Source organism: Mauremys reevesii, linkage group 6 (assembly GCF_016161935.1).
Source record: "Mauremys reevesii isolate NIE-2019 linkage group 6, ASM1616193v1, whole genome shotgun sequence".
Classification (NCBI taxonomy): Eukaryota; Metazoa; Chordata; order Testudines; family Geoemydidae; genus Mauremys; species Mauremys reevesii.
The window spans coordinates 98,311,761-98,324,998 of record NC_052628.1 but is presented as its reverse complement, the minus strand read 5'-3'; the positions used below and the strand labels follow the sequence as shown (position 1 = coordinate 98,324,998).

Genomic DNA, 13,238 nt, shown 5'->3' with positions numbered 1-13,238 from the left:
CTAGCCTCTGTTTGCCAGAAGCTGGGAATGAGTGACAGGGACAGATCACTTGGTGATTACCTATTCATTTACTCTGGGGCACCTGGCATTGGCCACTGTCGGAAGGCAGGATACTGGGCTAGATGGACCTTTGGTCTGAACAAGTCTGGCTGTTCTTATGACTCCTCCTCCTGTATCTGGGGCATGATGGGCCAAGAAGTGGGGCAGGGTTGCAGAGCTGCCTGCAGCTGAAGGAGGTTGCCAGAGGTTGGTTTGAATTGGCTCCATGAGTGGCCCCTGCAGGGGAAGAGGAAGTCTCATCCCTCCCCAGCCCTGCCAGGACTAGCAGCTGGAGTCCAGCTCATGGTAGGTAGTAGCCCTGGCTGGGGCGTCCCAGCCCTGCCCCTCCTCAGCAGATTTCACAGGGGAGACGAGATTTCACGGTCTGTGATGTGTTTTTCTCGGCCGTGAATTTGATAGGGCCCTGCATGTAAACCACCTTATGGTCGATGCTAGTAATCCTTAGATCTTGCGGTCTGAGTGCAATGTAATAAGTTTTTAGTTGTGTTTATTCCTCATGTGTAATATGCCTTCTTTTCTAGTCCTAAACAGTATATTTTTAATCTATGTTACAGAACCTGAATTAATATCATGTAAAAGAACCAGAAATGTCAGACGATATCAAGAAGCGGCTGGAATTTCCTAACGCGCTTATTCAGTCACAGGTAATTAACTTTTTAATACTAACCTGGTGAATTGTCACATTCAGAACTTTTCATTTTATACACATACCTTTTCCTCTGCATCCCTGCAGTAAAGAGACAAAAATAACATTTCTCCTCCTTTGCCATTATAGGCATAAAATCAAAGGCAGCAGAGCTTTCTGATATAATAAACACTGGCTAATCAGCCTGACTGCACAATCCAAACATCAAATCCAGTCGCTCACCACTGCAAAGAGCTCTCATCTTACTTTGCAGAATAGATCAACTGAATATGACAGGAACTCTCCAAGTCTGCAAACTCTAAATGAGGCTGGATGGCATTAACCACCCAACTGCCTTGACAGACTTTGACCCTTGTGGATGCCTTGTAGCTCTGGAAGTCCTTGGGAATATTTAAGCCACCACCTACTAAAAACAGATCCTTGCTACACCTGGCAAGTTGGAGCCAGTAGAGAACAGCTGCACTCATTAGAGAATGGCTGAGGGTGCTGATTGTTAAAAGTTACATTCTGGTTGGCTGGCTAAGCCTCTCTGATGATGTCACAGCCATAAACCAACTCACAGTGGTAGAGTTGGAATCTCATCACGCAAAATAAAAATATATCCCTACACCCATTATTTTTAATGGGTCAGAGAAATAATAATAGAATATGGTTAAAAATATGTCGTCCCTACACCCATGATTATTTTTAAATAAAATATATATATACTGTTTTTAGCTGCACTTTCCCTTTGCCTTTCTCTTCTTCCTGCTGTTCTGCCTTAAAAATTGAAACGCCATGCAAAACTCGTAATTTTTGTGGCAACTGCTTCCTCAGCAGGACAGGTCACTGTGAACAGTCTGTACATCTCAGAGCCTTTGCATTGCTTCCACATTTAACCCCAGCTACACTGATTTACAGTAATCCTGTCTGTTGGAGATGTATATAAAGCAGCATGACTAGATCCTTGTGTTGTGGGAAGGGGTGGAGTTTCCTAAAAAGCTGGAGGTAGAAGGAACGTATTTTTCATCACTGATGAAACTGGATCACTAAGACTTAATGAGAAGACAAACAGGACCCTGACGCTTTGAACCACCTGATAAACCAGTGTCAGATTCCTTCAGTGGAAAAGGAAAGTATCCTGGTTCTTTATAGCATTTACCCCTTTGAAACAGCAGTGAGATTTGCTATCCGTTGCCCTGGGTGGTTATCTTTTAAGGTCACTAGTATTGTGTTTGGGCTTTGATTACTCCACTAGCTCCCACTTTGCTTCTGTTGCCAGTTCCAGAGTTTTACCCTGATCAGGAGCCAACTTTCAGGACCCAACGGTATAAACGACCTCATCTCTATCTGTGACCCCCACAAGAAAGCTTCACTCTGGGACAATGTGGCTTACAAAGCCCAGGGTAAAGATGTGACGGCCATGTTCTTGGTCAAGGGGGTCTGCCTGTGAAATGATGTCCCAGAGGAGGCTAGGTTGATCCCAGAGTATTACCATTTTTATTGTATACTGCAAAGCCCTCTGTATTGATAAAACTTTCCCACCCTAACCAGAGTGTCTGTAAGGATGGGGTTGTGAATGTGTATCTGAAGCACCGCTGCTTATAACCAGGAAAGAGATGAACAGAAGGCCCACTGAAGTCCACTAGGACAGTGTCATGCAGATCTAACCAGTTAACTCGTGTGGCGCTCTCCATAGAAAATCTTAGATATCTGACTTTGTGCCATTCTCTTTCTTGGTTTACATAATAACAAGACACACAGATAATAACCCATCTATTTTTTTTCTTTTTTTGGTAAAATATGTTAAAATACTTAAAACAGTGCATTGAATAACCTCATTCTTGTAATCTTGGACAGAGTGAACTGGTTATAATTTGCGGTTGCGTGTTCTGGAAATGTGAACTGTTAACTAGAAGTATTATTACTGGTTTACATTTATAAAATCATGGCATGCTATCCACTAGTGTCTGAAGGAAGATGTAATTAAACTATAAAAGGAAGAAGAGGGAGCTTGGAAATGTTTAAAACAATCTACATTCCTGTCCCTTCATCATTTCTTTACACACTAATGAAATAGAGGTGCTATTTTTTCCTTTAGCTGGCATCCCAGTTTTTCCTCTCAGACACTAATGATCTGCCCTAGCCAGTGATGAATAAATTCAGCTTTTCTTTTGGATACAGTAATACCCCTAAGCATCTTTATATTTTTATTGTGAAAGGATCTCTCGCAAAGACTTTCCGTTTAGAGACAGCAACACAAATGAAACAAGAAAGAGCAAAGAATGAGATATGAGCCAAAACTGTGGCTCCAAAAACCTGTACATGTGCAGTTGTTTAAATCTGAGCTGGAATTGAGAATTTCAAGCAGTCTAGGGGACTTTGATACATCTTCCATTAAATTAAAATTCAACCCTCTATCTAAATTTTACTGATGAACCTTATTATTGTAATGGATATAAACAAAACGCCAGATCTGAATAATCCCTGAACTTTGGAGGTTTTTGGAATTCAGATATGAATTTGTTGCATGAGCCCATCTCTATAAAAGATACAACTTAAGTTGAATACAAGGGTTAAAGGTAACTAAGCATATTTGGCATTAACTACTCTGTGCAGTGTGGCATTTAGAAGCAGTGGGCCTCATGTAGGGCTGGAAGTCAGGAGACTGTGGCCCTGTTCCCAGCCTTGCCGCTAATTTGCTGTGTGACTTTGAGCAAGTCACTTAATTGCTCCCTGCCTGAGTTTCCTCACTTGTTCAGTGGGAAGTGTAACGCTGTGTCTGTAAAACACTTTGAGATCTGTGGACAAACATAGCTGTACAAGTGTCTGTTGTAAGAGCTGATGTTCTAAAGCAGGGGTGGGCAAACTTTTTGGCCTGAGGGCCACATCCGGGTATGGAAATTGTATGGTGGGCCATGAATGCTCACGAAATTGGGAGTTGGGGTGCGGAAGGGGGTAAGGGCTCTGGCTGGGGTGTGATCTCTGGGGTGGGGCCAGAAATGAGTTCAGGGTGCTAGAGGGAGCTCCAGGCTGGGGTAGGGGGTTGAGTTGCGGAGTGTGGGGTTAGGGCTCTGACTGGGGGTGCGGGCTCTGGGGTGGGGCTGGGGATGAGGGATTGGGGGTGCAAGAGGGTGCTCTGGGCTGGTACCAAGGGGTTCGGATGTTGGGAGGGGGATCAGAGCTGGGGCAGGGGATTGGGGCACAGGAGGGGGTCAGGGGTGCAGGCTCTGGACGGCGCTTACCTCCCGACCAATGGGAGCAGCGGGGGCGATGTCGGGGGAGCATGCTCAGCCCCCTGGCTGCCTGTACACATAGGAGCTGGAGAGAGGACCTGCTGCTGCTTCTGGGAGCCGTGTGAAGTGGGGCAAGCCCCTGACCCTACTCCCTAGCAGGAGCTTGAGGCCCGGATTGAAACGTCTGGAGGGCCAGATGCGGCCCCCGGGCCATAGTTTGCCCACTCCTCTTCTAAAGTATCAACAACTTCTGATTAGGGTTTAGGTCCTAAACATGAGAGTTGTTCCATGTGGACGGACCCTCATGTCTATGCAGAGCTCTACTGAGGTTAGTTTCTGACAGGATAATAGTGCAAGGTGATATTGCTGCAGACTGGAGATTGGTGGTTCTATGATACATTTCAACTTCTCTTGCAAATTGTTGTTTGGCATCTCTTTTTATCCAGATGTTGCATTAACAAGCTCTTTGGCTTTCCTAGCACTGCAGCTGCAGCTTTGATCTTGGTCCCCTTTCTAAACAATAGTGCAGAGTGCAGCTTTAGCTGCATATTTTAATTATTTCTGTGTCTTTTATAGGCAGTGGGTCATCTTATTGCTGCAGTGCTAAAAGAAAATGTTTTATCCGACAAGATCAGACAGTCTACTAACCAGGTCTGTATTACTTTGTTTTCAATTACTCTCCCACATCAGATTCCAAGCTTCTTCTGTGGTCTCCCATACTCTCTGGTTCATGTTGAATAAAGTTGCAAATGCTGTGTTATGTTTTAGAGCATACAGCTGGAGATTGTAAATCTCTGTGATCTAAAGGGTAACCATTTTTTTCCATTTTGAGACCCAATGGCTAATAGTAACCAACAATAGAGTGATAATGTTTAACTGGCTGCTAGACTTTGGCTGATGACAGTTTTTTGTTTTCTAAAATTTGCATCACTGCAGACAAGAATTTAATTGTGGGATCTGTGATGCTAATGAACTTTTCAAACAGATTATTATGTAATGGCCCTACATACATCATTGCAGTTTGTATATTAAAATCTTGCAAGTTAGACCTCAGAGTTAAAATTGCAGGACATATTTAATTTCAATTCTCTGTAGCTAAATGTTTCCTTTTGTATTAGCAAATTAGGATTCATTTTTCCTTATGAGACAACGTGACTCAAGGCCATAATTTACTTTTCAGTTTGTCCAACCTTTGTTAGTTGAGCGGCATAGAAAATGCCAGTCATGATGAGTGTCACAGAGCACCACAGGAGAGGGCTCAGAGTCAGGGGCGGCTCTAGAGCCCAGCAAGAGCGCAGGCAAGGCCGCGCCCCGCGGGGGCGGGGGGGGGGGGGGGGGGGGGGGCTCTGCCTGCGCTGCCTGCCTGGGCGGAGGTCCAGGCCGGCCCGGGACGGACCCCGAGACCTGCCGCAGGCATAACTGTGGACGTGGGCCCGCCCGCGCGCGGCTGGACCCTCCGCGGCGCGATGACTGGGGCAGCTCGCGAGCCGCCGCCCCGTCCGCAGCTGCGGGAGGCTGAGAGAGCCGCCGAGCGCGGACCTCCGCAGTCATGCCCGCGGGAGGTCCACTGCTCCCACGGCTCGGGGGCGCCTCCCGGGCATGATTGCTTGGAGCGGCCAAATTTGTAGAGCCGCCCCTGCTCAGAGTTGGCATTTCCTTTTCTCTAAAGGTGACCTGTAAAAGGGTAGAGGGAAGGAATGGTTTTGTGGCTTTTTTGTTTGTTTTGGGATAAATAAAGACCTGAAAGATATCATTTACAGAGGTGGGGTTTTATGTGTTTTCCTTTAAGATATCAGGCATGCTAAGTCTTGCTTTTTTTTTTTAAGTTCTTGACTAAAATGTTTTAGATAAATTGGTGTTAAGAAATAGCAAACAAAATCCATAGAGTTTAACAGCTTGAATAAAACTGCCTATCTTCCCCATCCTTCCCCCATGAGATCCTTATTCAGGAAGATACTTAAGCAGTGTGTTTTTGTTGTTTTTGGGGAATATTTTTGTACCATTCTTGATATTGGGATGTTTTGGTACCACTTGATATTGGGTTGTGTTTGTGTGAGAACTGTATGCTTAGCACTTCTTAGGAATGTGTATATATAATTTGTGGATTATACCAAGCTGGGAGGAGTTACAAGCACTTTGGAGGACAGGATTGGAATTCAAAATGGAGAATTCATTTGAAATCAACAAGATGAAATACAGTAAAGACACGTAGGAACGAAAAATCAAATGCCCAACTACAAAAGGTGGGGATAATTGATTAGGCAGTAATACTGGTGAAAAGGATCTGGATTAGAAATTAAATATGAATCAGCAATCTTATGGTGTTGTGAAAATGGCTAATATAATTCTGGGTTTATTAGCAACAGTATCATATGCAAGATATGGGAGGTAATTGTCCCGCTCTGCTCGGCACTGGTGAGACCTTAGCTGGAGTATTGTGTCCATGTTTTATAAAATATGTGGACAAATTTGAGAGGGTCCATAGGAGAGCAGCAGAAGTAACAAAAGGTTTTGAAAACCTGACCCATGAGGAAAGGTTGAAAAAACTGGGCATGTTTAATCTTGAGAAATGAAGACTGAGGAGGGACCTGGTAAGTCTTCAAATATGTTAAGGGCTATTATAGAGGATGGTGATCAGTTGTTCTCCATGTCAGCTGAAGATAGAACAAGAAGCAGTGGATCATCCTCGTCGACGTGACAATTCCATTTGAAAACAGGACCCCGGCCTTCCGTGAGGCCTGAGCCCGCAAGCTCGAAAAATACGCCCCCTTGGCGGACACCCTGCGGTCAAAGGGCTACGAGGTCTGCACCGACGCCCTGATTGTTGGGGCCCTGGGTGCCTGGGACCCTTGCAATGAACGCGTGCTTCGGACCTGTGGGGTGGGCCGTCGCTACGCACGGCTCATGAGACGCCTAATGGTCTCGGACACTATTCGCTGGTCTAGAGACATCTACATGGAGCACATCACCGGCCACCGCCAATACCAGGTGTGAGCGGGTGTGCCCCGTGCACCCGCAGGGGTGAGGAGACTTGTGAACCCTCCCTGCTGGACTCTATTCCCTGAGCCCTAAATCCACCGAACCGAACTCCACCATGTGAAGGTCGTCCCATCCCCATTATCCAGCCCGCTTATTCATGCCTATGACTGTCTGTAACCTGTTTGTATGAGTAATGTACCCCCACTGCCTCCTGACTGTATCTTGATCCCACCCACCATACACCCCACATTGGGGACATGACAGACTGTATATGGTATATGCTGTCCAGTACCAAAACGCTAATATCCCCCTACAACCTGTATGTTACCCCCAATGACACAATAACTGACGCTTCAAACACTTTGTATCATTTATTTTCAAATATTCTCTAATAAACTTTAAATCTGGAGCAAGAGAGATTTAGGTTATCTATTAGGAAAACTTTCTAACTATAAGGATAGTTCTACTTACATCTTCTGTGTTCTCTTTGTAAAGGTTTCAAAGTGTTGACTTGTTAGAGTTTAAAAACATGTATTATCCTTTTACCTCTGCTCACAAACCAAATAGTAAATAGTAAATCAACCAATTAACAGATGTGTAGCATCAAAATAACAAAAAAAGGGCCTGATCCATAACACAGTGAAATCAATGGATTTTGGATCAAGCTTCCCTGTATTCACAACTCCAGGTTAAAAACATATTTTGCTTAAGGTTGAAAGAATTTTAAAGTCACTTCAGTTCTACAGAGGGATTATTGCCCATCTGTAACAAATTCAGACATTTGGAAATGCAGCAGCTCTAAAAGCAATGGTCCACAAACTTTTTCCATCGTCTCCCTCTCCCCTCATCCATAATCGATCCTGTCCGTGCTCCCTCCTCCCCCTGCCCAGGAACCAAACTGAAACTTTTCATGGGAAAATGTTGCTTCCAACAATAAATTTTGAACAGAGATTATTAATTTGAAATTTCTCATGGGAAAACAAACTGCATTGGTAGCAAAAAGTACCTCAGACTTTACTAAAACGTTCAGATTTAGTAATCTAAGGTATTAGTAGCAATGTAAGTAAGGAAAATATTTAAGACATTAACATGACGGTGTTGCTTTGAGGTTTGAAGTTTCTGTGTGTTTATTGACAGAAAGTAAGAGAGATTTTTTATAAATGGCCTACTTTGGCAGCGTCATTGGATAACAGAGGTTTGGTTGGCTTTGTCTTGCTTTTGTGTTTAGTAAATACAGTAATGCCCAAAGAAAGCAGAGAACCTGATCTTAGTTTCACCTACTCTTTACTTTAAGTTGCATCTCTGAGAAGATGTCAGGCAGGGTTTTGTCTAATAGCTTAGAGTGAATAGTATTTAACTTCTGTCAGCATTCTAAATGATTGTTCCCCATTCTTTTGATTTCAGACTCCTGCTTTGAACTTGCTCTGGGAGAAGTGCTGCAGTGAGAATGTGGTTGTGCGAACAGCCTGCTGCGAAGGCCTGGTGACCCTTGTTGCACAGGATTATGCAGAGTTCAGTTATATTCTCAATACCGCTCTCAACCTGATTCCCTCTGCCAGGTAACATTCATTCACAGTATTTGGGGCTTTTTGTTTGTTAGGTATCAGTAAAGTTTTAGGTCCCATCTCTTGTCCTAAACTTAAAATGTAAGCTTTCTGGGCCAGGGACTGTCTTTTCTTCTGTGTTTGTATAGTGCTGAGCACAATGGGGTCCTGGTCTGTGACTGATGTTCTAGGTGCTAGTGTAATACAAACAATAATAGTTGTGCACATGTATTTTATGCACTGCAAGTAGTTCCATGGACTTCATTGGGGCTTTGGTGCATAAAGTTGAGCACATGCTAACACTCTGCAGGTTTGGAGCCTTGCTTATTGATTTAAAAAGACAGATACTGTTTTTAATCACCATCTAATTAAACATAATACACATACGTTCCTCTCCCATTTCAGCTTTTATTAAACTGAATTTCAAATATAGAGACTCAGCATGTCTTCTAGCTTTTTAATAAACAGATCAATTAAAAACAGGAAAAACAGTTGCAAAGACATGGTTTCTTGATGTGGGAACTACATACCAGGATGAGGTCAAGGTAGGTTAGAAAACAATGAAAGGGGTATCTGACAGGTTTTTTCTTAGAGATGTCTAATGCAGCAGTTCTGCAAACAGTAAAGCTCCATGTAGTCCCATTTTATTTCATGTGTGAGAGTAATTTTGCATATATGAATAATCCCACTGGAATGTTTAGGATCTTTTCTGAAAATATTGATGGGGATGCAAGAGAGCTGGTTTCCGGTCCCTGTGCTGCTGCAGATTCACTGTGTAACCAAGGGCAAATCAATTTACCTCACTGTTACACTTCCTCTGTAAAATGGGATTAATAAAACTTAACATCTCTCAAGGGTGTTTTGGGATAAATGTGTTGTATGGTGCATAGATAATATACTGCTGAGCATTATAAAAAGCCTATAAATAAAAACACATGAATGTAGTCAAGTACATGAGTGTAATAATGTTTGAAGATGTATTTTGTTAGTCTCCTTGCAAAGTTCAGTGAGATACTATTCTGTCCACTGACTTATGGCAAGTGTTTGGTTTTTAGCACTAAGCCTTTCTGCATAGAGAACACTAGTATATTTTCTTGCTCAGAGCTACTAATTGATGCTACACCCGTGCTGTATTATGGGATCATGGTAGTGACCCCATAGTCAAGATTGCAGGAACCATACCATTCAAAACATATTTGTAACTAACCCCTTTTAACTTTCACAAAATTAGGTTTAGGCTGAAATTTCTTGTGCTTAACTTCAGCCAAAGGTGATTTTAAGTTTGTGTAAACTCAGCTGAACCATTTCAGCTTACTCTGAAAACTTGCTACAAGGATGTCTGCTTTAGACCAGGTTTACAATATTTTGATTGGAATTCCTGGACAAAAATATTGTAAATATGTATTACAGGAAACTGACTAGTGTGTGCACATGTTGCCTTCTACAGGATAGAAGTAGAACAGTTCAGCTGTGTGTCATAGCTAACAAGTTGTAGGTGTGCTTTTGGAGTATGAGGATCTCAGTCCTATCCCTGCTGCTGCTATGAAGTTTTAATTAGTTGTGGTTAGCAGACTAGTGACAACTGTGAAATTCCTATATGGCTGTGAGTTTGCTACAGTAGCAATAATTTAATAGAATATAATTTTAATCAAATTTTGTACTTTAGAAAATGTGTGTAAACCAGGACATTCAAAGTCAAGGTTAATGTTAAAAACAAATGTGTGAGAATGTTGAGTTAAGATATTTCAAACGACTTTAACTGTACCATCATTTTCACACCACTCTATTCACCCTGCGTGTGAAACAGATCCATGCCTGTGACTGGTATCTCAGATGGTTGATATGTTAACCACTGGCTGTGTTGGCAGTTTACCCATGAAACCCATATAACATATAAAAATCTAGTATATTTTGACATTTTTCCTCTGACTCCAAGAATTCAAACCACATCCACTATGATTTGCAAAACAGTATATGTAGCCGAACCACAAAGGTATATGGGTTTAAAATGTTTTCAACCACAGGGAGTAATGACTGACTAATCTAGCCTTTTCTTCTTGGTTCATTTTAACATTGATCTCTTTTTGACCCTCCCAGGACCTTGGCAAGCTGTTTCTTCATCCTGTTCTCTGCCAGATTTTTATTCAGATTTGTTGTGGGGCTTAGCAACACTGAGTGCACTGTGTCTTTAAAGGCACGTAACTACAAAATTGACTGTCAATGGCAGCCCAGCAGAAAGGTCATAAAAACTGGTGGGCTCCTTCCAGTTCTGTTTAAAGCAGGTGTGTGTTAGAACAGTGGAGAAGACAACTTTCTGCCCTCAGCAACTCTCTGCATCTTCTACAGTGACTTTGGCAGGGGTTTAGCATACCTGCTGGTCTTTCTGCTGTGCTACCTATTTCATATGCCATGAAGGACAGCCTGTATTCTGGGATGGGCACTCCAGAGCTCACATGGTTTGATATTTTGCATGTGACACCTAATCATTTCACATTCAAATTATCATCCTCGCTTCTCCATAAGTTTCCTCCTCAATCAGTTTTAAAGCTCTGCTGATTTCCTCTGATCCTTTCATACTACCTTCCTTACAGAATATTCCTATGGAATTTCATCTCATTGGGTTTTTTAACAGCACTTTTTACATAGAAATCTAAAATGGGCATTTTTTGTTTTTTTTAAGAAAACACTCTTGAGAGATCAATGCTTTATAGAACAATCATTAGGAATTAGGCCCTTTGATATTACATAGTGCTATTTAGAAAAAGATAATATTTACTTAGAGCCTGAATTTCATGGAATGTCTTGAAGTATCTTTAACTTTCCTAAGAATATCACTCTTACAAGGAATATTTGTTATCCCAGGCTTCCATGCCTTGTTTCTCAGCATAAAGACAGTGGAGCAGCTCTTTAACTGGTATAAATTGTCACAGATCCATTGACTTCAGTGGAGTTTCAATAATTTACACCATCTGAGGATCTGCCCCAATAATGGATGAAATTCGATGGCTTGTATAGAGCAGGAGGTCAGACTAGATGATCGTAATGGTCCCTTCTGGCCTTAAAGTCTATGAATCAGTGCCATTATTGTTACATATTTAGGAAATAATTTTAAATAAATACTTGTTTGCGTTCTTTTAAATGATTTTTTCTCACATTAGGATTAATGCACACAGTGAGAACAGAACCCCTCTCTTTGCATTATTTAGTGAGGAGATCTTCTGGCTTAGTTCATAAATTACCTACCGTCCTAACACACACATCCCTCCCCTGATTCCAGGTGGTAGCTAGGACTGGATATTGTTGGTATTTTGTTATAAAAAGTGAGGCCTGCTGTTTTGTTTTGCTCAGTCACCTCATAGTTTATCTTCTGAGATTGAGTGACGTGTGCTAGTAAGTTAACTGTGCCTTGAATTTTCCCTAAGGCTAAACATTCCAAAAATTGACCCTTTCTCCACCCCATCTCTGCCAGCTAGTATACCAACTTCCAGAAGCCTACTGCAGTCATCTTTTTCTGTTGCTTGGCAACAGGAGTGTGAATAAAGCTGTAACTTCTCCTACAGTAAGGTTTTCAATGTTTTGATGCTGAGGAATCATGACAGACTGTAATTTTAGTGATTACAAACATCTTAGAACTGCACCATTTACTTTAAAAAAACAAAAACAAAATACCTAGCAGCAGGATTCTATCAATAATGAACTGCGCAAATGTTTAATAGTGTCTTTTGCAGGAGTGCAGCAGACACATCTGTGGGAAGAGATGGACTACTCACTGTACTTTGTATCCTGGAGATCAGTGTAAATTCTTGGGTGAGGAATCCACTCTGGAGATTCTGAAATCTTTAGAGCCTCATGCCATTGACTCCCACCAATTGTTGTATAAACTTATGCTGAGCATTCATTTTGAAAAGGCTGTTAGTGTTGAGGAAAATAATAAAAGTGTAGCAATCAAGTGATTTTGTGTGTTTCTGATTTCTTCTTAGGAATGACATGGATTTAGGATTATTGCACTGTAGAGATGATGATAGTTTATCCTTAATATAACACCTTTTATGGATGAATCTCAAAGCCTTTGTATATATTAATCAAGCCCCATAAATTCCCTGTAAGATAAGTTGTATTATCCCATCAGTGGAGGCTGATTGTGTTTGAGGCCTTGCCAACATGAGAAAGATGTAAATAGATAGCTATATAAGTTCAACTTCCTTGTGTAGACAAGTCCTGTGGGTGTCAATGAAACTGATGTGCAAAGCCAATTTACAAGAGCAAGTGTAGAGCATAATGTATCTTGTAGAAGTCACTTAATGTTACTGTACCTCAGTTTCCACATCTGTAAAATAAGAACAGTAGTGTTTACTTGCCTTCTTCAAGGCACCTTTGAGATCTGTGCATGAGCATTGTATAAATGTGACGAGAATCAAATTAGCTAAATCTGCCTGATGGTTAGATGTTTCTACTGTTCCTGTTTCACAGATGGGGAAACTGAGATACAGATTAAGTGACTTGCTTAGATATACTGTTCCCAGTAAAAAAAAGGAGAAAGACAGTCATAAAATGTGTGGCTGTCAGTTTTCTTCTCCTGCCCACCCCATTTATTGTTTAAAGGAATTTCTCCCCATGTCTTAACATCATTTTATTCCTTTTCTCTTTCTGTTAGGTTTTTAATTCATGTGATAAGTTGCTATCCTTTCTCTTTCTGCCAGTGGATATTTACTCATTTTGTAATAACTGAAATAAGGTTGGGGCAAAACCCAGTTTGAAGCTTTTAAGATATATTTAGAGCACCCTGAAGTGTTG

At 41.8% G+C, this 13,238-nt stretch overlaps 1 protein-coding gene across 3 annotated transcripts in view; it reads left to right on the top strand.

Annotated features, from left to right (window-relative positions):
• The window catches only part of FOCAD (focadhesin), a 191,039-nt gene that overhangs the window by 11,459 nt on the left and 166,342 nt on the right, over positions 1 to 13,238 (top strand). For all 3 annotated transcript variants that reach the window (XM_039544825.1, XM_039544826.1, XM_039544827.1), the window contains exons 2-4: positions 615 to 704; positions 4,498 to 4,572; positions 8,305 to 8,459. In XM_039544825.1, coding sequence (XP_039400759.1) covers positions 648 to 704; positions 4,498 to 4,572; positions 8,305 to 8,459 — 287 coding nt within the window. In that variant the 5' untranslated portion in view covers positions 615 to 647. The remainder of the gene's footprint in view (positions 1 to 614; positions 705 to 4,497; positions 4,573 to 8,304; positions 8,460 to 13,238) is intronic.